Source organism: Melanotaenia boesemani, chromosome 18 (genome assembly GCF_017639745.1).
Source record: "Melanotaenia boesemani isolate fMelBoe1 chromosome 18, fMelBoe1.pri, whole genome shotgun sequence".
Classification (NCBI taxonomy): domain Eukaryota; kingdom Metazoa; phylum Chordata; class Actinopteri; order Atheriniformes; family Melanotaeniidae; genus Melanotaenia; species Melanotaenia boesemani.
In genome coordinates, this window is record NC_055699.1 from 13072035 (window position 1) to 13097346 (window position 25312).

General features: G+C 40.1%; 2 protein-coding genes across 3 annotated transcripts; both read right to left on the reverse strand.

The window, feature by feature from the left end:
• Positions 1 to 3115: 3115 nt before the first annotated feature.
• On the reverse strand, positions 3116 to 12666 carry LOC121628584 (suppressor of tumorigenicity 14 protein). 2 transcript variants are annotated; one of them, XM_041967672.1, is made up of 19 exons: positions 12426 to 12666; positions 11685 to 11871; positions 11439 to 11563; positions 10320 to 10387; positions 10023 to 10216; positions 9773 to 9868; positions 8431 to 8650; positions 8168 to 8310; positions 7925 to 8022; positions 7648 to 7757; positions 7380 to 7513; positions 7088 to 7192; positions 6367 to 6477; positions 6157 to 6270; positions 5928 to 6047; positions 5649 to 5832; positions 5304 to 5575; positions 5046 to 5182; positions 3116 to 3701 (listed from the first exon to the last, which is right to left on the reverse strand). In XM_041967672.1, the coding sequence occupies exons 1-19, from the start codon at positions 12504 to 12506 to the stop codon at positions 3534 to 3536; spliced, it is 2667 nt and encodes an 888-aa protein (XP_041823606.1). In that variant the 5' UTR covers positions 12507 to 12666; the 3' UTR covers positions 3116 to 3533. The 2 variants fall into 2 exon arrangements, 1 of the variants encoding a protein (XP_041823606.1); XR_006008198.1 differs by having other exon boundaries at positions 3613 to 3701; positions 5468 to 5575.
• Positions 12667 to 13131: 465 nt separating this feature from the next.
• tmprss7 (transmembrane serine protease 7) lies at positions 13132 to 23551 on the reverse strand. Its single transcript, XM_041967674.1, has 17 exons — positions 23347 to 23551; positions 23090 to 23220; positions 22937 to 23004; positions 21359 to 21552; positions 21241 to 21276; positions 20944 to 21172; positions 20496 to 20620; positions 20168 to 20280; positions 19979 to 20085; positions 19746 to 19882; positions 19553 to 19660; positions 19260 to 19367; positions 19011 to 19127; positions 15136 to 15331; positions 14665 to 14933; positions 13458 to 13594; positions 13132 to 13293 (listed from the first exon to the last, which is right to left on the reverse strand). The coding sequence occupies exons 1-17, from the start codon at positions 23489 to 23491 to the stop codon at positions 13132 to 13134; spliced, it is 2382 nt and encodes a 793-aa protein (XP_041823608.1). The 5' UTR covers positions 23492 to 23551.
• Positions 23552 to 25312: the final 1761 nt, after the last annotated feature.

Below are 25312 nucleotides of genomic sequence, written 5' to 3' on the forward strand. Positions count from 1 at the left end.
TCCAGTGCAACTTTTTCCCATGGTTTAGGATGGAGAGGCCGATTTATAACCTTCCCACATGGTAACCACCGGATGGTGCGTTTCCGTAACGTCGATTGGCACACCCACGGTGCGTAAAAGCAGCGTACTTTCAGTAATCTTCACTTATCAATGATGTGTTGATTTAAGAACGTTTTTGAAATCCAAAATTACCCTTTGTAAGATTTTTATTTGAACTCACACCTCCCTTACCAAGAAACAAGTTGAAAACTGCGAAACATTAGATACAAAAGTAATAGGCACAAATCAGCTCTGCAGTTCCATTCCTCCACACACTGTTGGTACACGGGATGAGAAGCACGTAGGCTATGGAGTAGACGTATGATTCCTTATCAGCAACATGACAAAAACATCTCTTACATTTCAAACTGTCTTTTTTTTCTGAAGAGAAAACAGTACAGGCGTGGGTGTAACAGGTTCCATAACTTAATACTGACATGCAGAATGCTGAGTTTACTCCAACCTGCTGAGGTGGAGCCTCATATTCTGTTCTGTCCATACAAAAAGGGCAACAACCCAACTGATGGAGCAAATATTTCCAAGCAAAATCCTAAATTGGGAAACTGGTTAAATGCTAGATTTCATTGCTGGACACTAATAACAGAAAAAAATTGTGTTGGAAAATGCATAAACCTCAACGTTGTTCAATGATAATACAAGCTTTAATGTGAAAATACCAATGACAACTCCTGTGGGTGTCTGGTGCATCATTCCTTTCAGCAGTTACAGTAATTGTAATGGTACAGATCAGTCACTGGGTGGTGATATGAGCTGAATGAAAAGTCAGAAATAAAAGCAAGATGCACAAGCATCTGCATAGAAAGCACAAGAAAGATTCTCTCTCAGTAGTCTTGTTTGTTTCTTCCAAGCAACAACAACAACAACAAAAAAACATATTATATTGTCAAATGAAGCATTAAGATAAATTAAATCACAGTAAGACAAAAACAACCCTCCTATTGAGGGAGTTTCACCTCACTACAGTTACAGAATATATGAAACACAAGGCTACAACAAGATATACAAATTCACATACAGTACAAAAATAGTGAGTTGTGAGCACATAGTAATATACAATACACAGACAAATGTAGATAAGGGTAAAAATTATATGGTTCCCTACATGTCGGGGAGAACTTTTTCCACATGTGGTAAAATATTATTGATTTTTGTTGTCATGCAAAACTAGACCAGATCTAATCTCTGCAGCCTTATAAAGAAGAAAAGAGAGGATAAAAAGACAGGAAAAAACAAGAAGTAATCATTAACATTTACATGAAAAGAATTAGATGTGTTTTGAAGCCTGACATCTGCAGATTGAAGAGGGTACTGAACTGTCCAACTGCTTAGGGCTGTAGACTGAGACACAAAAATTAACTATTAAATATTAAAGCCAAAATATGGAATTTTAAAACGTGTGGATATATTTCCTATGTTTAGTGTTTAAATTATAAATATTGACCAAATTGTTTGGAATCACAATTTTAAAATGCCACAATGTAATCAAATAGATATTTGTTTCAGATAGTTTTGTGATCAATGACAAAAAGAAATGTAACCATTTTTCTAAACATTTATTTTTCAGGGCATCTTGATGGCTGACCAAGCCCCTGGCAAATTCACAACACTCACCTGCATAAAATGTTTTGTTTACAAAACTCTCTGAAAGCTTAGTGTCAACATAGAGTGGTGCATTACTCAGGGGCTTTTTTTTTTCTTTTTGCTCTAACTAAATCCCCAGAAACATTCTCCAGTACCTTGGCATATTAGTAATTAATTAAAACTCTGTTACCTGCTTGCTTTTTTATTTATTTAGTTATTTTTATCTAAAACCCAACAGCAAGATCCCAAACCATAGTGACATATAACTCTCGGATCTACTTACTTCTCATGTCACTGAAACAACTTCCAGATAAAAAGTTTAATGGCTTACATCCCTGCTAAACCCATCAAGTCTTCTGCAGTGCTTGCGACTTCAGTTCTTCTACTACAGTACAACTGGAGAGACTATGCATTTGCTGTCTGGGGTCTCAAGATGTGAGTCTTCCCCAAAAGCATAGATCAGTTTCAGTTTTTTTAAAAGACACATGCTTGACTCCTATTGTTATGATTTTGTTATTCTGCTTAATGATGTCTTAAAAATTTCCTTTGGTGTTCATGGAAAAGGGGAGAAAAGTACTGGTGGTCCTGCAATCATTGTCCTCTTATTGACAGCAAACCAGTAACAGCAGTATAGGTCTTTTGGGAGAGGGGGTGCCAAAAGAAACATGAGGAAAAAGAGAGCATTTCAAAAAGTGATTACAGCAGAAATATAGCAGTATAAGAATACATACATAATGTATCTTTTAAAACATTAAAGTGTGTAACTCTATTCTAGCAGAACAAAATAAAAAACAACACTGTGAATTACTTTTTGATCATTTACATCCAGAAAGTGGGAAACTCAGAGCCAAGGACTGAAAGCATCAGACTTTTCCTTGAAAGCATGAGAAGTCTCTCAAGAAAGAGGAAAGAGGTTGTAGGTTTTAAACACCTCTGTGGCTGTAGAGCAGGGGTGCCCAAGTCCAGTTCTGAGAGCAACTTTTAGATGCATCCGTTCTCCAACACACCTAAGTCAAATGAATGGCTCATTACCAGGCCTCTGCAGGGCTGAATGGCATGTGGATGAAAGAATTCATCCATTTCATTCAGACGTGTTGGACAAGGGTTGCATCAAAAAGATGCAAGATAGTAGATCTCAAGGACTGGATCTCAAGGACGTCCCTGCTGTAGAGGGAGCAACACAAGGCCTAAACTAAATTGATAACACTAGAAATTTGAGGGAAAAAAATTCAAAGGGAGCTTATCAGTGCCATGTGTCCTCCTGTGTCCTAAGAAAAAAGTCTCTGTTTTTAGAGATGTAATGGAAGTATAAAGTTTGTATGGCAACTGCAACTCAACAAACTCAACAAAAACATGTAGAGTATAGAAATAAAGGAGAAAGATTTTTTCTTTTTCGTTATAAACCAGAATTAAATATGTGTATTGGTGATATTTGTAATAATTAGACAAAAAATAGTAAATGCTACATATATTTCAGTCCTTTTTCCCCAACAATTTGTTTTACTAACACCAGTAAATAATGACCCAAAGCTCAGCCTACAGTCATGTATCTTGCAAAAACCAAAAGCTAAGATGATTTATGTTGCTTTTATGTGTGATTTTGTTCTTGCATTTCAATCAAATGCAAACATTACCTCAAAGTTGATTGGACAATCAGTGGAAGAGCTTTTTTTTGTGAATGTCAACTTTGTGGCTGTTGTTGCTTGTAGATTGTGAGGATGCTGATTGTTTGGAGCTGGGATAATGCCCCTCTCTGGTCTGCTGCGTTGGACACATTCAGGTAAACTGACTGAAAGTGTCTCTGAGCAGTCATGACAACATTCACAAGGACAGACTTTCAGGACTGAAACTGTTGTCCTGTGTCATTTTGTTCATGTGAGGATGATGTTTAGTCACACCTGCCCTTTGGTCTGCTGATGGATCCAGTCAGTGAACTTGACCACCTGTGTGTAGACGCCAGGACGGTTCTGTCTTGCGCAGCCCTCACCCCAGCTTACAATCCCTGCCAAGAACCACCGCTTGCCTCGCTCCAGACACACTAATGGACCTCCTGAGTCACCCTAAAGAGGGGTGGGCAAGAGACAAGACAAGAGACTGTATACCAAATAAACATCAAACACAAATGTCCTTGTAGCAGGGTTTGTTTGATTACCAGAACAAGCTATGTTACTAGCTCTGGCTAACAATACAACTTATCCAATGACCTTTAAGTGGAATTTCATTTTTATTTACCAGTTGAAAATTGTGTGATATTCAGTCTGAACAATTTAGACTTTTCACCATGTCTTATGTAATTTTGTGTGGGTATATAATAAGACTGAAACCAGTTATTCAGAACATAAATTCATTAGAAGCACATTTGCTGAGATGATAAAGTGATAAGTAGGGTCATTTACTACTAGAGCTTAAAGATGCACTAGTTAACTTTCCAACCTTAAAACTCCACTTCCTGGACTTTTTTGATGGCACAGAATAATCCATTATTAGTGTTCAGCAGTTAAATCCCCTAAATAATTTTTTTCCCGGGATGCTGCAGCTGAGTTATGCACAGCATCACAAGCTAGCAAGCGGATATAAACAAACCGAACGCACTGTGGCTGATTCAGCAAAGAAATGCAAGAAGGCAGTATCAGAGGAAGAGAGGAAAAGAAAGAGAGAGAGGGACACTGCAAGAGACAAGACAAGAGTCAAGATAAGACAGTCTTTTCCTGGCTGGAGAGATCTCACAGTACAGGTAGGATGCAAGATGGATGTTAAATTAGCCATTGATAGGGGGCGCGTGACCGAGAAAATCTGCAAAAGTTCTGTAGTGCATCTGACTTCGGTTTCTTTTTTTTTCTTTTTTAGCATTGGAGGTTACAATATGTTCAAGTAATTGATGCCTTATCCTGGTCCAGGGGACCCATTTTAGATGCTTCATATGATTGCAGCTTTGAATGTGAAGCACTTTGGTGAACTGAAGTTGTTTTTAAATGTGCTATAAATGTTGAATTGAATTAAATTCCTTGCTCTAGCACACCTGATTAAGTTAAATAGGTAAGACTGTCAATAAGTCATTACTGCTAGCAGAAGTGTTCTTTCATTTAAGTAGCGCAGTGTGAACGCAAACATAGTCCAGAAGAACTAAACCGAGTTTCCAATCGTACCGAGTCTAGCAGACTATGCTGGTGTGAATGCACCCTTAGGGACCAGAATTAGGAAATATGGTCGTTATATATACTATCGATGAAAAGCAATGGGATGTTAATGCAGACACGTTCAGTTGTCGTTTAGACAGAAATTCGTGAAACCCAATTTCCATTTTGTTGATATAAAGTAAACACTACATTGTATAAGATGTTTCAAACATCATGCTGTGTTCTCTGTATAATATCCTTAATAAACTGACTGCAGCTGACACTCACTTGGCAGGCATCCACTCCTCCCTGCAGATTCCCAGCGCACAGCATTCTGGGAGTAACAGCATCGTCATACAGCTTATTACAGGTGTTCCTGTTTATGATCTTCACTGAGGCCTCTTGTAAGCGAGAAGCTAGTTCTCCTGCAAAGGACAGAAACAGAAAGAAACCATTTGGCGGTCCAAGTTATACACAGTAATCAATGACTTCAATAAAACACACTTTCTTTGTGGTTGCCATTTTATATTGTTGAGTACCAATTACCGTCCTCCATAAGAACCCCCCAGCCTGTGACATAACAGTTAGTCCCAGTGGTGAAAGTGTGCGAGGATGCAGGAACACACACAGGTTGCACCAAGTCATTGAAGAAAACAGGTGCACTGAGTTCGAGAAGGGCAATGTCGTAGTCAGATGTGAACTGGTCATACTGCGGGTGGAGGAGGATCCGACGAATTAGTCTGTTGGCAGCTCCTTGGTTCCCCCTGGTCATCACACGCATGCCCATGTAAGCCCGCCATGCACGAGCATCTGAGTATCTGCAGACATGCCGAGCGTAAATACACGAATGTACCGGAATTATCCAGGAGATGTTTGCTATGCTTTTTTTACTTGATAGCATCCGAATCTTGGAAGCAGTGAGCTGCAGAGATGAGCCAGCGATTGGAAACTAGTGTTGCTCCACAGACGTGACCATAACGTTCCATCTGGAGGCTGACCTGCCAGGGCCACGACCCTGCCACAGCATCAGAACCTCCCACTATCTTAGCTCGCTTTCTGGGCCTGGTGCCACAGCCTGAGAAAGAGAAGAAGAAAAAAAAAGGACATTCTGAAAAGTGACACCAGTCTTGTCAGGCACAGATGTAAAAGATGTGGTGGGTGAGTACTTACCACAACGCAGCTCATCAGAGCCATCAAAGCAGTCTTTAACTCCATCACACTCAGGGTTGACCTTCCTGACACACTTTCCATTAGCACATTTGTAGGAGGATGGGGAGCAACCTTTAACATCTGAAAAGAGGGAAATACTTTATCATCAGAAAATTAACCATTGTTTAACAGTATATTGTCATAAAATATCCCAGTCATAAAACTCATAATAGTGATCATAAATCCTCACATGCTCTGGTGCAATTGAGTTCATCACTGCGGTCTTTGCAGTCAATAATACCATCACACACTGATGACTTAGGCAAACACACCTTGTTAGGACAAACATGGTAACATTTACCTCCTGAAAAACAAACACAAAGCACCACATAAAACATGTTTACAGCAAACACAAGTACATGCATGTGTCACAATAGTTTACAGTAGCAGGTCTGCCTACCACAGGTGCCCTCCTCACTGCTGTCAGCACAGGTGCTCTGACCGACACACTGGCTGCTTTGAGGTTTGCACTGGCCGTTCCCGCACAGCACTTCCCCTGGCCTGCAGGATGCTGAACATTCACAATATTAGTAGTCCAAAAGTAAAAAATGTTGAAACTGAAAAAAATCTTTTTTTTTAAAGACTTTCTGCTTGTTTTTAATTATTGCCAGCATCTTGTTGCAAAGAAAACTGAAACAGAGGTATAGTTACTACTGTGGTGCATTACTTCTTCTTTCAGCTGTAAGTTATTTGGGACTGAAGAGACAAATAATACCTGCAGTCATACATGGAAAATTCTGTTTGGAGTGATCTTGCTAAAATAAGGAAGATCTTTTCTAAGAAAACTATCTGGTTGGCATCATATTCTGCTCAAAACCTTGTATATATAAGTTTTTACTTACACCATGTGGACCGATGCACACATACATGATGACATATGCTGCTTTTGTAGTGTTAGTTGAAAACAACTATAACCATTGTTGGACCACAGAACAGCGTCATTCTTTTTAAAATTACATTTTATATAGCATTTTTCTAAATTTACCTTAAATAGGCGGATAAAAATTAGGTACAAAATATCTCCATCCAGTAGTGATAAGATATAAACCAGTAATTAAATTTTAAAAGTACAAAATGAGATTGGCCACAATGGTGTATAACCCTCAGGCATTAAAACTTACAGCATTTAGCCTCGTCCCGTCCATCTGAGCAGTCCTTTACTCCATCACAGACCTTCCTCAGAGGGATACAGCGGCCATCTCCACAGCGGAACTGGCGAGGGCAAGCTTGAAAAGAAAGCAAGAAAACTTAAAAATGTACTTTTTTGTACTACTCTCTCTCTCTCTCTCTATATATATATATATAATAAATTTAGGCAAAAACTATCTGGCATCACTTGTCAAAGAGATTTCCATTTTGCTTTTAAAACAAATGCAATACAAACAAATCCTTAGAGCACCATAACTGACTTACTGCTCTCTGGAGAGAAGGCTCGGTACAGCAAGTAAAAGCCCTTGTGAGTCAGAGATTCATCAGAATGGAAGTGGATGGACAGAGGAGAGGAGAACACCCGCTTTTTGCTGCTGTCTGACACTGGATTACAGAGTCTACATATAAAGCATCACAAATGTAAGAATTTTAAGTGCTCATACAGAACATGAAGCATTTTAAACAATCATGAGACAAAACATGCAGTTTAAATAAGTTAATATTATTTAAATGTTTCCGCTTCACAACTCACTTCACCCCGCCAATGTCCAGCCAGTCTTTCTCGCATCCGTCAGATGACTGGGAATCCTGAATGTCCATTGTCACGATTGTGATAGAGATCAGGTATCCTGGTAATGGCACCTGATAAAATAACCGCATATGACTCAAGAAAAAGCTCAGATGTTTAAGTGATGTCAGGCTGCATAATAAAAGGATATTTTACTTCCTATCTCCCTAGAGCACAATTTCTAGCATACGCACACTGAAAGTATAAATATAAAAAGTCCTGTTTATTGTTTTTAGCTCACTTGTAGTGTCCAAGTACAGTCAATATTTGGAGGATAGTAAGACGGGTAGTATGGTGAAGAAATAGAGCCATTCCAGGAAGTAATTGATCCTCCACAACCTGCAGGGGGAGATGGTGAGACAAGTAAGAGCACATAACACAGAAACACCAAGTCAACTTCTTTAGCACAAATGCGAAAAAAAAAGGAAGAAAAAAAAAAAAAAGCTATGGGAGCACTTAGACTATGACACAAACAGGCCCTCACTTGCTTTTGGGATGGCCTGGAAATAAGCTTTGAAAACTGCTCCATCCCTCTGTCTGCTGAAGGAAAAGGTGACCAACATCACATTGCCGGAGGATGTCAGCTTCATGACTGGAGATGAGCCTGTAACAGGCAGCCCACACCACCTGCAAGAGACCCATACAGCTGAATATGTAACAATGATTTTAGGGAAAAAGCTTCTGTTTTTGCTCAGAGCTGCAGATATTTCCACAAAGTAAAATATCCTGTCCATATAATGCCTGTACCTGGAAATTATCTTATTCTGCAAAGGAAGTAGAAAGTCATAAGCAGAGAGCTTGTGGGCAGTGCAGCTTCCTGGTGTGGCACCCTGGAGAGTGAGAACGACCAGTCGAACCACATGACCCGATGGCACACGAAGGCGCCACTGGTAGTATGGCTTCTTGGGGTTAACGAGGCTCAGAGTGCGGTTGTTTCCATATTTGGCATAGAGGTCAAAGGACATCGCTGAACAGAGAAAATGATGAAATTACCGTTAATGAGATTAAGCCTCATATACTTGGTGGGTAATAAGTTAATGAAAAGAAACCAAGCTAAAGTGGTTGGTTGAAAATCTCACATGGGAGAGATCAGGTGATGTAAATTAATACCATTTTTACCATGTTGCAACAACAAAACAAAGGTTAATTACAGAACATTTGACTACATTATTAAAAATTGTGTTTCTATTGGTATCTATAAATTTACTTGAATAACTGCTGTGTTATTATTCTCTTAGAATGAGCCATTTATATCTACTTGATGTGGGCCCACATACAGAGATGTGCCACAATTTTTACTGTGGTGTCCTCATTGGACAAACAACTCTGTGTCAGAAGAAGGAACCCTCTGAGCTGTACAAGCTTTGTTTGATAGGTGCTAGAGCACAGTTTAGGATAAGTAAAGCCTTAAAAAGGCACACAGAAGAAAACCATACACATGTACACAATTTTGAAGTATTTCCTAGTGCAGTCATCACTGCACCTAAAGCCACTGAATCTTTATGCTGATGAAAATATATTTATTTCTGGAAGGATTTTGGCCACTAATGGCCATGTCAATTCCCAACTGGGCTTGGCAGCGGAATTAATTTCTATGCCCAACTTTACCACTAGATGTCAGTAATTCTTACACACTGTACTTCTAAAATAACTATAAATTTTATAAAAGGATGTACTCCACCAACACCAGTTATATGCAATTCCTAACAAGTGTGTGTCCACACTGGCAACAGATCTAATACTAGTGGGTGGATGATTCCAAAGTTTGGGGGCAGCGGAGGCCAAAGGTCTGTCCCCACAGGTCTTCAGGTGGGTGGGTGGGACAGACGGCAGGTTTTGTTTATTAGATATGAATGTGCGTGAGGTGATGGGGATGTGGATGAGATCTAAGAAATACATGGGTGCTTGTCCATGTACAGCCCTGTAAGTGATGATGAGTATTTTAAATCGAAGCCAGTGTAGGGAGCTAAACAGGAGGAGGGGGTGGGTTGACGTGAAAGTAATCAGTACAGTATTATGGGATGTAAGGGGAATGACATTGTTACTTTTGGGCTCTCCAACAAAATAATCAATCAGTCAATCTCCTCACCTTGGAATCCAAGCTGCCATTTCCCCCCCTGGATACTATTTGGATTTTTCATTTTGTCCGATTTTTCATCTGGCTCAAAGTCATCGGGATCCAAACCTGAAAAAACACACATGGATGAGATGTCAAAACACTCAAATGTGCCAAATGAATATTAAAAATCATTGTATGTATTCAAGCAGCAGCAAGAGCTTGTACCTAACTTATAATAATAATAATAATAATAATATAATAATAATAATAATAATAATACCTAGCAGAGGGAGCATGTCATCATCTGGCTCCATGTAGTAGCGATGCTCATTGCGGCTGTCCCGCTGCACCTTGTTGCTGCCTGGGAGCCTGCGCTGCAGCCTCTCAGGGCCAGACCTCTGAATTTCCATGGCAACATCATGCGGGGCAGTAAATTTACTCCAATAGAAGACATTGAGCCCCTCTGCTCCTTCACTGTCATACAAATGGGTTTACAATGTTGCTATCTGGCAGGGGAAAGGTCTGGTGTGCAGACTTTCTAAGTGTAAAAATTGGGTTTTGATGTGCCACAGCCTACCTGAAGGCAGTAATTCCTGAGCGCAGGTAGTAGGAGCTCCAGGGTGTGGACTCATAGAGCTCTGAGAACTTTTTTTAAGAGTGGAACAAGGGAAGAAACACATGAGAAATTACACTTCAGGTTACTTTTCACATTTAAGCAGCATGTAGTATAATTGCACCTGGTTAAGCTGGAGTTCAAATAAAGCATTGTTCTTGCATGTGTGTATATCAGGCTCTACATGTGTGTATGTTGACACAGAGAGCCATTGTTTCTACCTCCTGGTCGTGTAGTGATAGGACCTTGGGTGGTATGGGCTCTTGCCCTTGAGTTTAATGAACAGATGGCCACAAAGATACTATGACCAATTAGCAAGCCTCCAGACCCTCAGTCACAGTGGGCTAGAGGAATATTATTCTAAGTCACTGCAGAGTTTGGGGAATTCCCATCTATCATTTTGAATAATCTACACCTGTGCACCTGACCTTTTGCTCCAAAACTCCATCCCTGCTTTCCCTCTTTTTATCTCTGCCTCTCTGTCATCCCAGCTTGCCCTACTGCCCTGCCTCTCCCTCTTAACCCCGGCATCAAACACAGGTTCGCCTACTCTCTGTAGTGTACAGCACACATAGTGGCTGATTGTGTGAAAGCTACACAGACAATGTTTTTATTGAGGGCCTGCTCTTCCTCTCACTCTTGCTGCCCAAGTCTAGCTAGGCTCACAAATAGCAGGCTTGTCCTCAGCCCTGAAAGGACCCTGTCCCTGGGGGTCTCGGGAACTTACGCACACACTGTGTACAGCTCTTGTTTCAGCTTTACATTTAACACCGTCAGAGAGAGACACACAGAGAAGGGCAGAAGAGAGGAGAGTGGTGTACAGAAAAGAAAAACAGACAGACAAGGGAGGATGGAGCAGATAAGGAGAGACCTGTCCGGATAAGAGTGCAAGGACTGATGAGGAGAGAGAGGGCACCAGTGTTTTGATAGCACCTCATAAAAACACTGGTAGTGTGCTTTCGTGAAGCATATCAAAGTTGGAACAGCAAGGTCAGCTTCAGCCAGGAGCAGGAAGGTCAAGCAGCACTCTAATGTGTCATTCAGAGGGGAGGCAGTGACAGACAAGCTCTCCGTTCCACTTACATAATGGTTCAAAGCCTGAGCCTGCAGGCGGAACTGGGGGGAGGTGGAGTCGGTCAGCTCTGAGGAGAAGCTCAGGTTTGGGAACTCCACGTTGCCTCCGAGGAAGAACACTGAGCAAGGCGGAGCTGAGGAGGGGGGAGCAAGAGATTTGAGACAGGTGAACTGTGTGACTCAAAATAAATACATTTCAAAGGGACAGCAGAAGCCTGAGACAAGTGAAAAACAGCAGTGTTGGTTAATGCTCACATGTTAAGTAGTGGAGAGTCAGTGCAATGGCAGCAGTGAAGGGAAAGAAAGGCAGGAGGCCTAACATCCATCTCCTCCAGGAGCAAAAAGATGGAACTTGCACCCCCTCTGCCCTCTTCTCTGCCTGGACTTCTGGCTTCGTGGGGGGGCTCGGTGACTGGGTGGGCTCCTTCAACTCCCCATCTCCCTTTCACACACAAGAACATGACTCAAATATCATACCAGCTTTTAACGGCTGTTCTCAGGTTACTTATAATAGTCATTTTCATGCAAGCACAACAGAGGAGCAGTAAATGAAATACATCCCCAAAGCAAAAATCAATAACAGATTTTTATAACTGAGCAGGGGCTGATTTAGTGATGGGAATGATGGGCACTTTTAACTCAAACGATCTCTTAAAACATTTGATGGCTGGCAGAAGTCTCCCGGGGAAGCAGACAAAGCATAGCTGGAGGGGTCTGCTTTCCCACGGCCTGGCTCAGCAGTGTCAGCACTCAGTCAACCTGTCACGGGCGTCCATGGGAAAGAGATCCGCATTCCCCTAAAGAGGGATTTTGATTAAACGTGGTTATTCAGTGTGATGGGTTCTGAAGAGTATGCAATCAAACCTTGTTGCACAAACACCCCAGAATCTGAATAAATAGAGCAAATTTGACATAAGACTATAAAGAGCAAACCGCTCTTGCACATTTCTTTTGCCGTCTTTTACGCGCAGTGAAAGACGCACAGCAGTGACTTACCTGTGAAGCTGAGCAGCCTGAGTGTCCATGCGCGGAGACGCAGTACACTTCACAAGTTTTGCTTTTAGGGAAAGTCCACATAGCACTGTCCCGTTTAGCTCCGGAGAGGTGATATGCAACAATACCTCAGGCATAGAAACGATGGAGAGAGAGGAAATCCCTGCTGTTGCTTCCTCCGAATAAAAAAAGAAAGAAAAAAAAGTGCAGTAATCTGAGCTGAGTGGCTTCGGATGCTGTGGGCATTCACCGCCTCCAGTTTACCTGAACTGGGCGGCAGGTGTCACACGGAGCCCCAGAATGCAGTGCGGTGACAAAGAGACCACTATGAAAGGATACAATCCGCACAAGCATCCGTGCGACAGACATTGTGGGCAAACTTCCTCGCTGTTTAATGCTCGTCTCAAGCTCGGATAAAAGAGTGTTTGATGGAATCGTATATAAGATATTACAATTGGAAGCTCCACTGGGATTCAAGACAGTGTAATTATAAATCTGGCGTCAAACTTCTTCATTGTGGGAGAGCTGGGAAAGAAGTTTGTCTCTGTAGGGGAATTACAACAGTGATACCAGCAGATTCAAACATCAATAAACGTTTGTAATATTAATCAATTATATGTACATCTATTAAAAACACACACACTGTTCACACTGTATATGCTTATTATTAATTTATTAGGAATGAGCACAATACATGAATTTTATCATGTCAGTTGATATGGCTGTAGATCCAGGAGGTGAACTTGTTGACCCTGGTGTAAACTCCAGGTAGGTTTGGTCTGCCACAGCCGGACCCCCAGCTGACAATTCCAATCAGAAACCAGCGACGCCCTCCTGGCGCCTGACAGGACAGAGGACCTCCTGAATCCCCCTGAAATACAAAAAGAAGAAGGAAAAAATAAATAAATAAATAAATAAAGCATGGAGGAAGAACAATTAACAATGATCTAAAAAAGATAAACACCAACTTAATAGGCTATGATGGAAATGAAATGCAGGTGATAATAAGTAATTCAGTCTGATGAAAAAAATCACCCTGCATGCGTCCCGCTCTCCTGATGGTACCCCGGCACACAGCATACGTGGAGAGATGGGGCCGTAACGCTTTTTACACTCTGTCTGGCTCATCATGGACACCTCTGCTTTCTGCAGCACGGAGGGCAACACCTTATCTGCAGAGGGGCGTGAAATAGGCTTAGGCCTTGCAGCTGACATTAACATTGTTGCTGATAAAAGTGCATTTTTAAATAAAATATATAAATATCAGTTTACATGGAACATCAGCTGTGAGGTAACTCAGTTTAATCTTACTAAACAGTTACAGAAAAACACTCATCCCACATGCTGTCACTTCATCCCAGTCTCTAATAAAATCAAACTTGCTCCTTTCCTGATCTGATGTGGGTATTATTTCATTATAAATTAAGCAGGTAAAAGGCCTGGAGTGTGACATTTGTATTTGCATTTGGGAATACATAACATGTAAAGTTCTCAGTGGCAGTGAAATTGGGCATCCTTATGTTGCAAAAACACCACATCTCAGCATGAATACTAGGTGTGGCTAAGTAAACAGTTTGGTATACTCGAGGAAAAAAAAAGAGTATATTAATAATACTGGGTCACTTGTGTTTATTGATGTCATGAGAGAAAATAGAGATAAGTGGATGAATTATAAAGGGTAGATGGATGTACTGTGTCCTCAAATTCAGAAAAATTTAGGAAAACTGATGCTTCATATAATAAAAGACAATGGCCCCATCTATAACTTTCAAAAACAACCCCAGAGCCCTCAAAGGCGAAGTTGAATATTTTGCTGGATCCTGCCTGCCTCAACCTGATTGAGATGCGGTTTACTTACTAGAGATATTTAAGGCCCACAAGCATCAGTAACTGAAACCAGCTGCAAGACATCACAAAGAGTAAATGTGTTCTCCTGCGATTGACTGCAATCTCAGGCTGTCATTGTCTGAAATTGAGCAATGTGGTTATGCTAATTACTTAAATTCCATTTGAGAATTGAGCCTCTAAAAATATGGTTCAGAATAAAAAAATCTCTAAACCTTTCCTCTACTTTGGATGTAAATACTCTCAAAATAAAGCTGAAATCTGCACTGTCAGCTGTAATTAGTACATAACTAATATGTTTAGATAAATAGGTAAAAAAAAATTACACTTCTTCCTATGAGTCTTTTAATAATTCTATCATGGATAAAAGTCACTAAATTCTCTTCACCATATTTACCATCTTCAGATCTGTATCCCCACCCTGTGACGACGCAGCGGTGGCTGTCAGTGACGGTGTGGGAGTAGGGCGGTAAGCACACAGGTTGTACTAGAGGGCTGAGGGAGGAAGGCCAGGCCTTCTTCAGTTGCAGCAGAGCAATATCGTAATCAAACGTGTTTGAATTGTAGTACTCGTGCACCACAATCCGTTGGATCTCTGCCACATATTTGGCACTGCCTTGTGTCAGCATGCCGAGATGGGCGCTCCAGTAACGTGGGTCAGAGAGCCTGCAGAGTCAGAAAGTAGGGTCAAGGACTGTAAAGGAGCATATCTTATAGATTGTAATGGCTTATTAGTTTACACTACTTGAGTGGACATATGCTCATAAAGCTACAGCACACTGCATTATAATCTGTTTCAGATCAGAGTGGAGTATTAAATCTATGGTTAGTATAACAATCAGCTGGATCAGTAATGAGGGCAGTTTACCTTTCTTTGCTGAAGCAGTGGGCAGCTGAGATGAGCCAATCAGAGGACAGGATAGAGGCACCACAGTACAGGCTACCAGAAAAATGAAGGCTGACCTGCCAAGGCCACTCCCCTTCCACAGAGTTGGCTCCGCCCACAATACGGTCAAAACCCATAGACGAGTCTACCTTCTTCAGTGGGGAGGGACGACCACAGGCTGAGGAGGATACAGAGAAGGATTTAGATTTATACTGATTTGTTTTCTTTAAAATAAAGGATTAAACAGTTTGTGAGTGTTTTTGAGCATGTTACAGGAATGGAACTAGAAGGATTACCAGGGAGGCGCTGGTCACCTCTGAAATCTGCTTGGACACCCCAGGTGCCAATTCAGGTGATTAACTAGAAGAGGAAGTCAGAAACATCTTTCTAGACAAGCACAGCTGACCAGCGTTGAAATATTTTCATGATTAGTTGTCTTTTATCCATATTGACCTTTAGCTGCATATTTCCAAAGGGAACTTTGTTCCTATGCAAGTACAACTAGTAAAGTTATGAAAGGCTAATAACTTATTAGCTTGAAGCTATGTAGCAGTGTTGATCTAGTTATATGGTCACACTATATTAGTTTGAAGATAATGCGCGGTAAGATATTTAGTTTTCAGTAATTATATATATAGGGACTACACATCAACTCAGTTAACCAAGGTTTTCATATTGGAGCTGAAAATATCCTATATAGAATCCTTAAAGAGTACCTTAATATCTAATTAACTTAGTGCTGACTAAGCTACCGCTACATGATCTGCTTTAATTTAAACAGGCGGTGCTCATGACCGATAATTGATTTTAAAGTAAACTACGGCATGAAAATGTGGAAAAGTATTGCCTGTAACCAGCCTTACTTCATATTGGAAGATAGAATACTAAAGAAAGGAGTTATTTAAGACTTTTTTGTAAAGACGAAGGACACCAATCAGGTTGAGACAGACCCCCGCCCCAGTGTCAGCAGCCCTGACATCTCTCATCATGGTGTTAGCCATGAAAGACATTGTGGTCAGACACAACAATCCAGTTTACCACCATCACCAGGCAGCAAGCCAGAACTGCTAGGGGGGAAAAGTTGTTGATCTCACTACTATCACATCAAATGCCACATTCTGCACCCCAAAATAACTAACTTAAGAACTTGTTGTAATCTGTAAAGTGACCACAGTTATTACAACAGTGTATGTAAGAGTATGTGTTAGAGAGAGGAACAACAGTTCCCTTTTAAGTATATGCCCCCCTGATAAAGCCTTGCCCACCCTCTTGCCAGCTCATGTATAGAAGCCTAACTCCATCACTGGTACAGAATGCAGAATGTGTATGTGTCACACTGTGCCTCCTTTGCTGTGTACAGCATACAATATGAGTGTGTTATACACCTACTCTAATACCTCTGCTGACATGCTGAGTCATCACCATGGCTGGCTGCTCTCCCTCCATCTTATTAAAAATCAGACCTTTAACGTATGTGTTTGTACATGTGCACGCACACACGCGCATGTGCGTTCAGTATCAGCATGAGATCAAAGACATCACCTTGAGACCCCATCATGATAAAATAACAGCACAGGGAGGGCTAGGCTGGCCTCTTTGTTGCAGGTCAGCAGGTTTGGATCTCACTGCCCAGTGGATTATAAAATTACTTCTTTCACTTGAAACCACATTAAGGACCTGGCAGAGACCCAGCACTGTAGTGGAAGCATAATTACCAAGTGCTTTGTTAGGAGCAAATAACTCTGCTAAATAAATGTCTTTGAAGGTGTTGTGACTTTGCCCAAAAACCATAATGGAAGTAAGAGAAATAGTGAAGGAAATTCCCGACACAAGATAAAAAATAGCTGACATGGCAGCTTGAGGACATAGTGAAATACATTTCTGAACCAAGGTTTGGTTCACCTGGTAATGATATATCCTGATGAAAAGTTTGCTGTTTACCAAGTTTTAATTTACATTAATGAGAGCATCACCTTCCTCCTCAAACCAGCCTGGTATTTAAATGATTCCAAAATGCCAGTCATGCTAATTACATCCTAAGTATAAAAACTTTTACAAGACAACTGATCTACCTCCAGCCATGACTGTTGGTGTTAAGAGTTAGGCTTAGGGTTGCCATTCTTATACCAGCAGAATAATGAGTCCTAACAATTTAAGTTTAGTCACATTTCTTCATTATAAAATCTCCTTAAACTGTACAGAAATTAATTTATTTTACTTTTAGGCTGACCTCTATGTGCTTTTGATAAAGTATGGAGTGCAGCAAGTGTTAAAGCGTGAAGTCTATTTAGTGTTTTTGTAGTTTTTACAGATATGATGATATTTAAAATAGAACTTAATTTATCTGCATTTTACAACAATGATGTTGTATCCTTGCATACTAGTGAATGTTTAACCCCTTAACATCTAATTTATTATGTTTCATACAAACTGTTACTGAGACCTATTGCATCATTTTATGGTAAAAATTTGCTGTAAATAGACTGATATGTTTTGTACTGCAATAATTCTGACATCACAAGGCAATAAACATATATGCAAAATATTTTTGTTTATTTTTGTTTTTCCTTACAATTTTCTAAGGGGACAAATAAAATCTTTAGATTCAGAAAATTACACTTCTGGCAATTATTTATTTGGTAAAGCGCAGGGATGAGAATTGAAAACAGGTTTCCCTCAGGAGCTGGTTTTAAATTTTCCAAAGCATTGGAATCGTGCACCATTGGACTTAATGTGCTGAGAGGTGCTGGCCAGCTTACTGACTACAAAGAAACAATGTCAGACATGTGTATCTGTTTGTTGCTGGAAGAAGAGATCCAGAGCATGGCTACATTTAATTGAAAACATGACAATGACTCAAGCTCTAATGTCTGTATTGGAAAGATAGTAGTTACTATTGGTCTTTTACTATTAGTAACAGATAATAGGACAGACCTATATCTTGCGTAGAGGAGTCTGCAGTCTAATCACCTCTCTGCTCCGTGCTCCTCCTTACCTGAGTAGAGTAGCTGCTCGCTGGAAGTCTGCCCTGATCTGCAGCTGCAATCTAGATTTTTTTCCTTTAAGTCGGTAGGAAAATTAATGGAATAACTTCCTGCTCTGGATGTTGGAGAGTTCACTGAAGAACTGTGGGTTTTACTCCTACTGGTGAAAATATTCCTGTTATATCTCTATTAACAGCTGTTAATTTAGCAGTTTGCTTACCTGTAGCCACAGGTGTGTATATGTGCTTCATAGTGACTTTAATAGTCTATACTCAGGCACATTGTTAATAAAATTCAGTCTGAGAGGGAAGTGTTGAAACAGTTATGGTGGGCGGGGGCCGTATTTTGCATTGTGCTTTCTGTACGTGCATCAGGCTATGTGCAATGCAGAGGGCAGAGGAGAAATGACGTGCAGTCATGTAAATAAGACAAATAACATCATACTGTTCAGTTTTTTAATAAATTGATAAGGTATTAACATGTGCTAACAGAAAAATCTAAAAGCAGGCTGGGCACCTCCCTAACATAATTGTAGGGGAAATACTTATGAGAATGCATTCAGAAGCCAGATATTGGAAATTTACATCACTAATGTATTCACGTGGTGAATTTGTTTCCGGTTAAAGTGGCAGTATTGCGAGAATAGGCATCACAATACAGTGGTCACTGTTTATTTTGTTGAATTCTTGGTTGACTTAATGTAAATATCTGCAGAGTTTTATTAAGTGATGTGATGTATTATTTTCCTTTTTTCAGACAAGATGTGTTCTGGCATTCATGTGAATTTAAAGATATTATTGATCTGAATAATTTTCTTTACATTGTTTGCGTGTATAAAATTTCCACATGCAACAGGTAATGTGGCATACTCACCACAGTCCACCTCATCACTGTGGTCTTGACAGTCAGGGACATCATCACATTTTGCATTCTTCTTCAGGATGCAGGATCCACTCTTGCACTGATACCTGATTGCAGAGCAGGTGGTTTCTGTCAAAACACATTGTAATTATTAGATATCTTTAAATGTATATAAAAACACATTGTAATTATTAGATATCTTTAAATGTATATAAAAAAATAGACACATTTCTTCTGTAAAAACATACATCAAATGCATACCCTGAGTGCAGTTGTTCTCATCAACACCATCACTGCAGTCCGTCTCTCCATTGCAAACAAACAGAGGGTGTGGAGGACTGTTGCCCCCACAGTTCATTGTGGGCCTTGCTGTGAAGACGTACAACATTTTCTCATGGGTGACTGGTGCCTCAGGCAAATACAGTTAAACATATACTTACTGTAGGACTACACAAATGTCATGTGTCAACAAAGCCTCACAGGCTCACAACCAAAATGCCACATTCCTTATTCTTTTAATCAATCTGTGATGTGTGACTTGTAAAACAGCTTACAGCAGAAGACTTCATCACTCTCGTCCTGGCAGTCATCCAGGCCGTCGCAGAGTCGACTCTTCTCCACACACAGTCCTGTGGTGCACAAGAAGTGGTTCTCTGGACATGCTGGTTAAAAAGGACAAGGGGAAATATAAGTTTATCTTTATATTTGGTTTTACAATGAAACAGGCTTTTGCCATGCAGTGCTTACGTTGGCTGATATTGTAACTGCTGTAGGAAGCCTGAAAAGGCTGAACTGAGTTTTGTGAGCTGCAGCGAAACTCCATCTCTGGGTTCTGATTAGGTATCCGAAACACTGTGTGGTGTCCCACGTACATGCCACAGAAACTGTGGAAGAGTAACTGTCATTAACAAAATAAATAAATAATGAACATCAAACACATTTAAGACGTACAGTGCATTTGCACAGCAGTAGTAACATACATGACTTCATTAACCCTCCACCAGCCACTGTCACAGCCCTTCATCTCCTTGGGTTTCAGTGCATAGTTCTGAAACTGAAGTGCAACGCCTAAATTTGAGTTTGAGGTCTGCAAAGTAATAGAAATTACAGTCAATAAAGCCCAGCAATAACCAAGAGTTGTTTATTTCTCAATATATCAGAAAATTTACCCCAAACTTCCAGATACAGGAGCACACTGGGGGCAGCAGGCTGGGGTGGAAGGGACTGAAAATCTGACTGCCTACATCGGGCTCTAAATGGGTCTCAACATGAGACATACATACTGAGAAAGACAGAGAGAGACTTGAAGTTTAGGTTTAACAACAGCTAATTCCAAAAATACAGCAACAAAAATGAAAATGAAACACAAATAATCACTTTGATACTATTGGTGACATCCTAAAATATTATATTTGGGCAACTGCTTAGAGTTTATAATGTAATGTAACAATGTCAGGAACCACTGGCTTGAGAGATAATCAGAGAAATGTGTCATACTTTCCTCAGCGATGGCCTCAAAGTGGCCTTTGAAGATCTTGTTGCCATTTGTCATTCTGAAGGACAGCAACATGACATTGGACGTAGAGACAATGGAGAAAGAGTTGTATACCGACTCACACAGCCTGCATTACAGAGACACACATCAGCACATGCAGCAGCTATTTTATGTGATAAAAAAATCAGAGAGTGCCATGAAATTCATTTGGGGTTTTTTCTGTACAAAACTCAACAAGAAAATATCTGATTTCCTCATCCTCTTTGAAGTGGTGAAGATTAATTCAAACAAATTACAACATGAAAAAGAATTGCTTGGATAAGATAGACATGGGTGCCTTTTGTACCTAGCTATATGTGTATGTTAAAACATTATTATAGTAAGGGGAGAGTGTTTTAATCAGAAAAAGAACAGAAGAGAATCAAAGAAGTGAGACTGCTAGAGGCTCACCTGTGCAGAATGCGCCCTCTCATGGGCAGCAGAGCATCATACACAGTGAGGGCATCATTAACACAGTCAGTGGGCTCAATAAGAAACGAGCTAATGGTCAGGCGGATCAGAGAGCCGGGGACAGAGGTGAGTTTTACATGGCAATTCACACCACCCCATGATGAGAATACGTTTAAAGGGACCCTGGCCCCAGGAAGATTGGCATACAGCTTATCAACACACTGTGAGTCTGCAAGAGAGAAAAACTTTAAATAAATAGAGAACAAACTCTATTCAGCAACGTGAGGTGTTACCTACCTGCTGTAATTGATGTATAATCTGAACGCTGAACACCTGCAACAGGATAAAGCAGTCCATTTTAGTAGAGGTGCAGGATGATAAACAGACTTTTAGAAATGCAGACCAACAAACGAACCATTGATAAGGATGGAGTCCATATCGACTGGAAGGCCCAGCAAGTAGCCCACAGAGGATCTGTTCTTCAGGCTGGTGTACACCGAATCTCTGAGAATAGCCTCTATACATGCCTCACACATTGTTTCACTCTTTAGTTGGGGAACTATAAACACCATCCAGAAATGCACCAACACACCCCCCTTATTGTTGTTACTTGGAGGGGAGAAAAGAAATAAGTAAATACTAAGTAAGTAAATTATTTCAGTCATTTAAAAAATAACACTAACTCTTTAAGTCATAAGGCTTCACTTATTGTGGTGTAATAAAAATATCAACAGGTTCTTATCAACAACAATGTACACTATATTACATGATCTTTTCTTTTTCTTTAACAAAAAGCAAGGCAAAATGCAGCAGCAGTGTAGGAACAACCACATACCACCTTACTGCAGGTAATAGCACTTCATTAACTAATCATCAGCTCACTAACAAAAAACAGCTAACACAAACCAAAGGGAAAAAGAAACAAAAAACAAAATTAAACAAACAAAGCAGAAGTTTTGGCTTCTTGCTGTTCTGGAGAATTCAGGTATGTGTTACACAGTGCCAAGGAGGAAAGACATCAGCAATTTTCTTAGAAAATTAATTATGTAATGTTGGAAGGGTTAGAAACCATTTCCAATCAATTCACGGTCCATCATTTTACAGCAAGTACATTTATTTAGAAGTGGAAACCATTCAGGCCATCCCAAGGTGAAGTCGCAAGATCATTTGTGTAATTCTTAGGGAAATTGTCAAAAAGAAATAATAATAATAATAAAAAGGGATACATCCCAGACTCTACAGGCCTCAGCATGATTAATATTAAAGTATGATAAGAAAAAGACTGAACAAGTCTGGTTTGTTTGGAATAGTTGCTATGACAAAGCATGTCTCTCTAAAAAGAACATGCTTAGATTGGGAAAGTTGCTTCTGAACAAACCACGAGACTTTTGGACTTTGCAGCCACAGCATCTGAACACCTTGCAGTTATTGAGCCAGTTATGAACTCCTCTGTACACCAACGTATTTCAGAGTCATCTGTCTGATCGCTAAAACTTGCCTGAATTTGGGTCATGTAATAGGTCAATAATCCCAATCACAGAATGACTGAAAAACAGAATCAGGGTGTTCCAGTGGTCCACAGTCCAGGCCTCAACATAGTTAAAAAGCTCTGGCAGGGCCTTAAAAAAGCTGTTCATAAACAAATGCTGCAAATCAGTTACTGAAGCTATGTTGTAAAAAGTGGACCAGAATTGAACCACAACAATGTGAGAGTCTGATAACATCATACAAAAACTATTATTTCAGTTACTCCTGCTTAAGGTAGGTTTGAAGTATTGAATTATGGGATGTACTTAATGTTTTTGCCACTGCATTTTGGCTTAGTTTTTCCTAAAGAAATAATGAATATGAACGTTGTGCGTCAGCTCATGTTATAATTACCTAATTTTGAAAACTACTAAAAGAACATGTGCTTTCATTTTCACATCTAGTTGTAATATCAGCTGGGCATCTTTGTGATTTACAGTGACAATAACTAACAAGTCAGCTATACCTTAGGTCTGAAATAACCGCTTCCCTGTAGAGTCTGGCCACTGAGGACATCTTGTACACACTGCTTACCTACAACACACCGGGCAATTAAGAGTACACTCCCTTAGATCAGCACTAACCATTATGTATGCAGCAGGTGTACACTCATACATACCACATGTTGTATTTTGTTTGCCATGGACACAAACTCATGGGACTCCGCCTGACGGTACTCTGGGATAAACTCCACATTGGCAACACGGAGCATCCCAGCAAAATATGCTCCACTGTAACTTTCCCTGCGAACTAAGGAAATCAATCTACATTTTGTATTGTTTTGTATAGTTTAAAAGACAAAACAAAAACCCTAAATATATTGAATTAAAGATATAGATTTTTTGGACACTGAAAAATACAAATCCTTTCACTTACATATAAAGACCCAGAGCAGCGACCATATGATCACCATCACCACAAACACCACTGCTGTGATGATGATAGCGATGTGAGGGATGTTCAGTAGATAGGCCAAAAATCTCTTGAGTCCTTTGGGCTTCCGTCTAGTCTTCCTATACATCCTGCGCAACTTCTTCAGAGTGTGGTCCACTGTGGCCACCTCCACGGAGACATCTGTGATCTACAGCCAGGGGAAGGGGGTGGGGGCATGACACAGTCACATCCATACAATCCATTATGGTCTTACAGAAGCACTTAATTTTCCTTGCCCTTTCAGTTGTCACCTCAATATGTTGTAATACTAGTTAGAATGTGGTAAATGGTGCTGAAATAATTTTAAATTAACATAAAAATGTCTCTTGATAAGCTATCAATGCTCTAAGGTTTCAATGAGATGCTAACTCTCTTGCAGGAGAATGTCAAAAGAGCATTACCCCACAGCTAGTTTACATTACAGTAGGCTGAACAATACCTCCATCAATTCCAGTTTTTAAAATAAAACATGGCTCATAATGTTAAACTGTCTCTTTAATTCAATGTTCAACCAGACGTGATGCAAGCTCGTTAGAATTATGCTGATTTTCTCGTCCAATCAGCTCTTGATGTCTAAATATCTCCATCAGATATAACACTTGGCTCTCATTGAGTTACACAGTGTGCATGTATTATTCATTCAGTGTCATCCCATACTGTGCAACTGTCATTTAATCCATCGCAAGTTAGCAGGGTATTGATTCACACAGGGGAAAAAAAGTTAATCTGCCTTACACATATTTAATAAAGGAACAAGCTAACTGGTGTGATGGAAAAGCTCTAATATGTGAATAGACCTCTAGGATCACATAAATTACAGTTCAAAAATTCTACTGGAAACTCAAGATTATATAAATTTACACATCTATCTGGCAAGCATTAAGTTATGGACATGGAAATATTTGTATATTGACACAATGTGTCACAATTACATCAGATTTTAATGCAATTGTATTTACTTTTAAAGTGGAGGTGGAGCTCTCAGAGGCTCAAATGTAATTGGAAAGTTTATTCAAAAGCAGTTTCAAGAGCAAAAACTTTTATTTCTACATCTATAGTTAATTTCATTACTGACATTTGCGCTTGGAGGCTGTAACTGTGAACCTAAAACCTAAAACATGCAGTCAAAGCAGCTCTCAGTACAAGTGAAACAGACCATTCTAGGCTGCAAAATGTCAACAGTTTGGTACGTTCTGAGGCAAAAAGAGAGGAGCAATGAGCTCAGTTACATAACAAGGCCTGCACAGTCACAGAAGACAACAGTGGTGGATGATTACAGTCTTGACATCTTCATAACATCCAGCCACACTGTCCAGGATTCAAAGTTAAATTAGCCTTCTTTTTTATTTTATTTATTTTTTTAAGATGTTGTATGACAAAGCAGTTCTGGAAATGTATTCTTTGAATAGATAAAACTAAGCTCAACCTGCACAGAATGAAGACAAAAAGTATGGAGGGGGGAGGACTGGGAAGCAGGTCAAAACATCTGACAGCATCTGAGAAATATGTGGGAACAGTGAGATGGTACAATATTGCCTGTGTTTATTGATGTGGGAAGAAAAAAAAAAAAACAAGCATCTGAGTGAGTGCTGAAGCATGCAGTATAGAGACAAGCTGTCTGCCCAGATTCAGGCAAATGCAGCAAAAGTGACTGGATGACACTTCACAGTACACAGACATTTGCAATATACATACTGTGAGTGAAAAGCCCAAGTATTGGGCAAGTAATGGAAACATGTATAATATTCTACACTGACTGAGCCAATCCCTGAATCTTGATCTGATCAAGTTGGATTTCTCTTAATGAGACAAAACTAGAAACAGAAGGCCCCACTAACAACTGACAGCTGCTGGAGAGCTAGAATAGCACAGCAAAGGGCAAAATCCACTCTGGTGATGCTAGTGGGTT

What these genes read in the sequence shown, in the direction of transcription:
- tmprss7 (XM_041967674.1), bottom strand. Translation starts at nt 23,491, where the DNA reads ATGTATAGGAAGACTAGACGGAAGCCCAAAGGACTCAAGAGATTTTTG. An exon ending in GCGGTTATTTCAGACCTAAG is followed by an intron (nt 21,553 to 22,936) that starts GTATAGCTGACT and finishes CTCCCCTCCAAG; the next exon opens with TAACAACAATAAGGGGGGTG. An exon ending in CCTGTATCTGGAAGTTTGGG is followed by an intron (nt 20,086 to 20,167) that starts GTAAATTTTCTG and finishes ATTACTTTGCAG; the next exon opens with ACCTCAAACTCAAATTTAGG.
- LOC121628584 (XM_041967672.1), bottom strand. Translation starts at nt 12,506, where the DNA reads ATGTGGACTTTCCCTAAAAGCAAAACTTGTGAAGTGTACTGCGTCTCC. An exon ending in ACTGTACTTGGACACTACAA is followed by an intron (nt 7,758 to 7,924) that starts GTGAGCTAAAAA and finishes TTATTTTATCAG; the next exon opens with GTGCCATTACCAGGATACCT. An exon ending in CAGTGAGGAGGGCACCTGTG is followed by an intron (nt 6,271 to 6,366) that starts GTAGGCAGACCT and finishes TTTGTTTTTCAG; the next exon opens with GAGGTAAATGTTACCATGTT.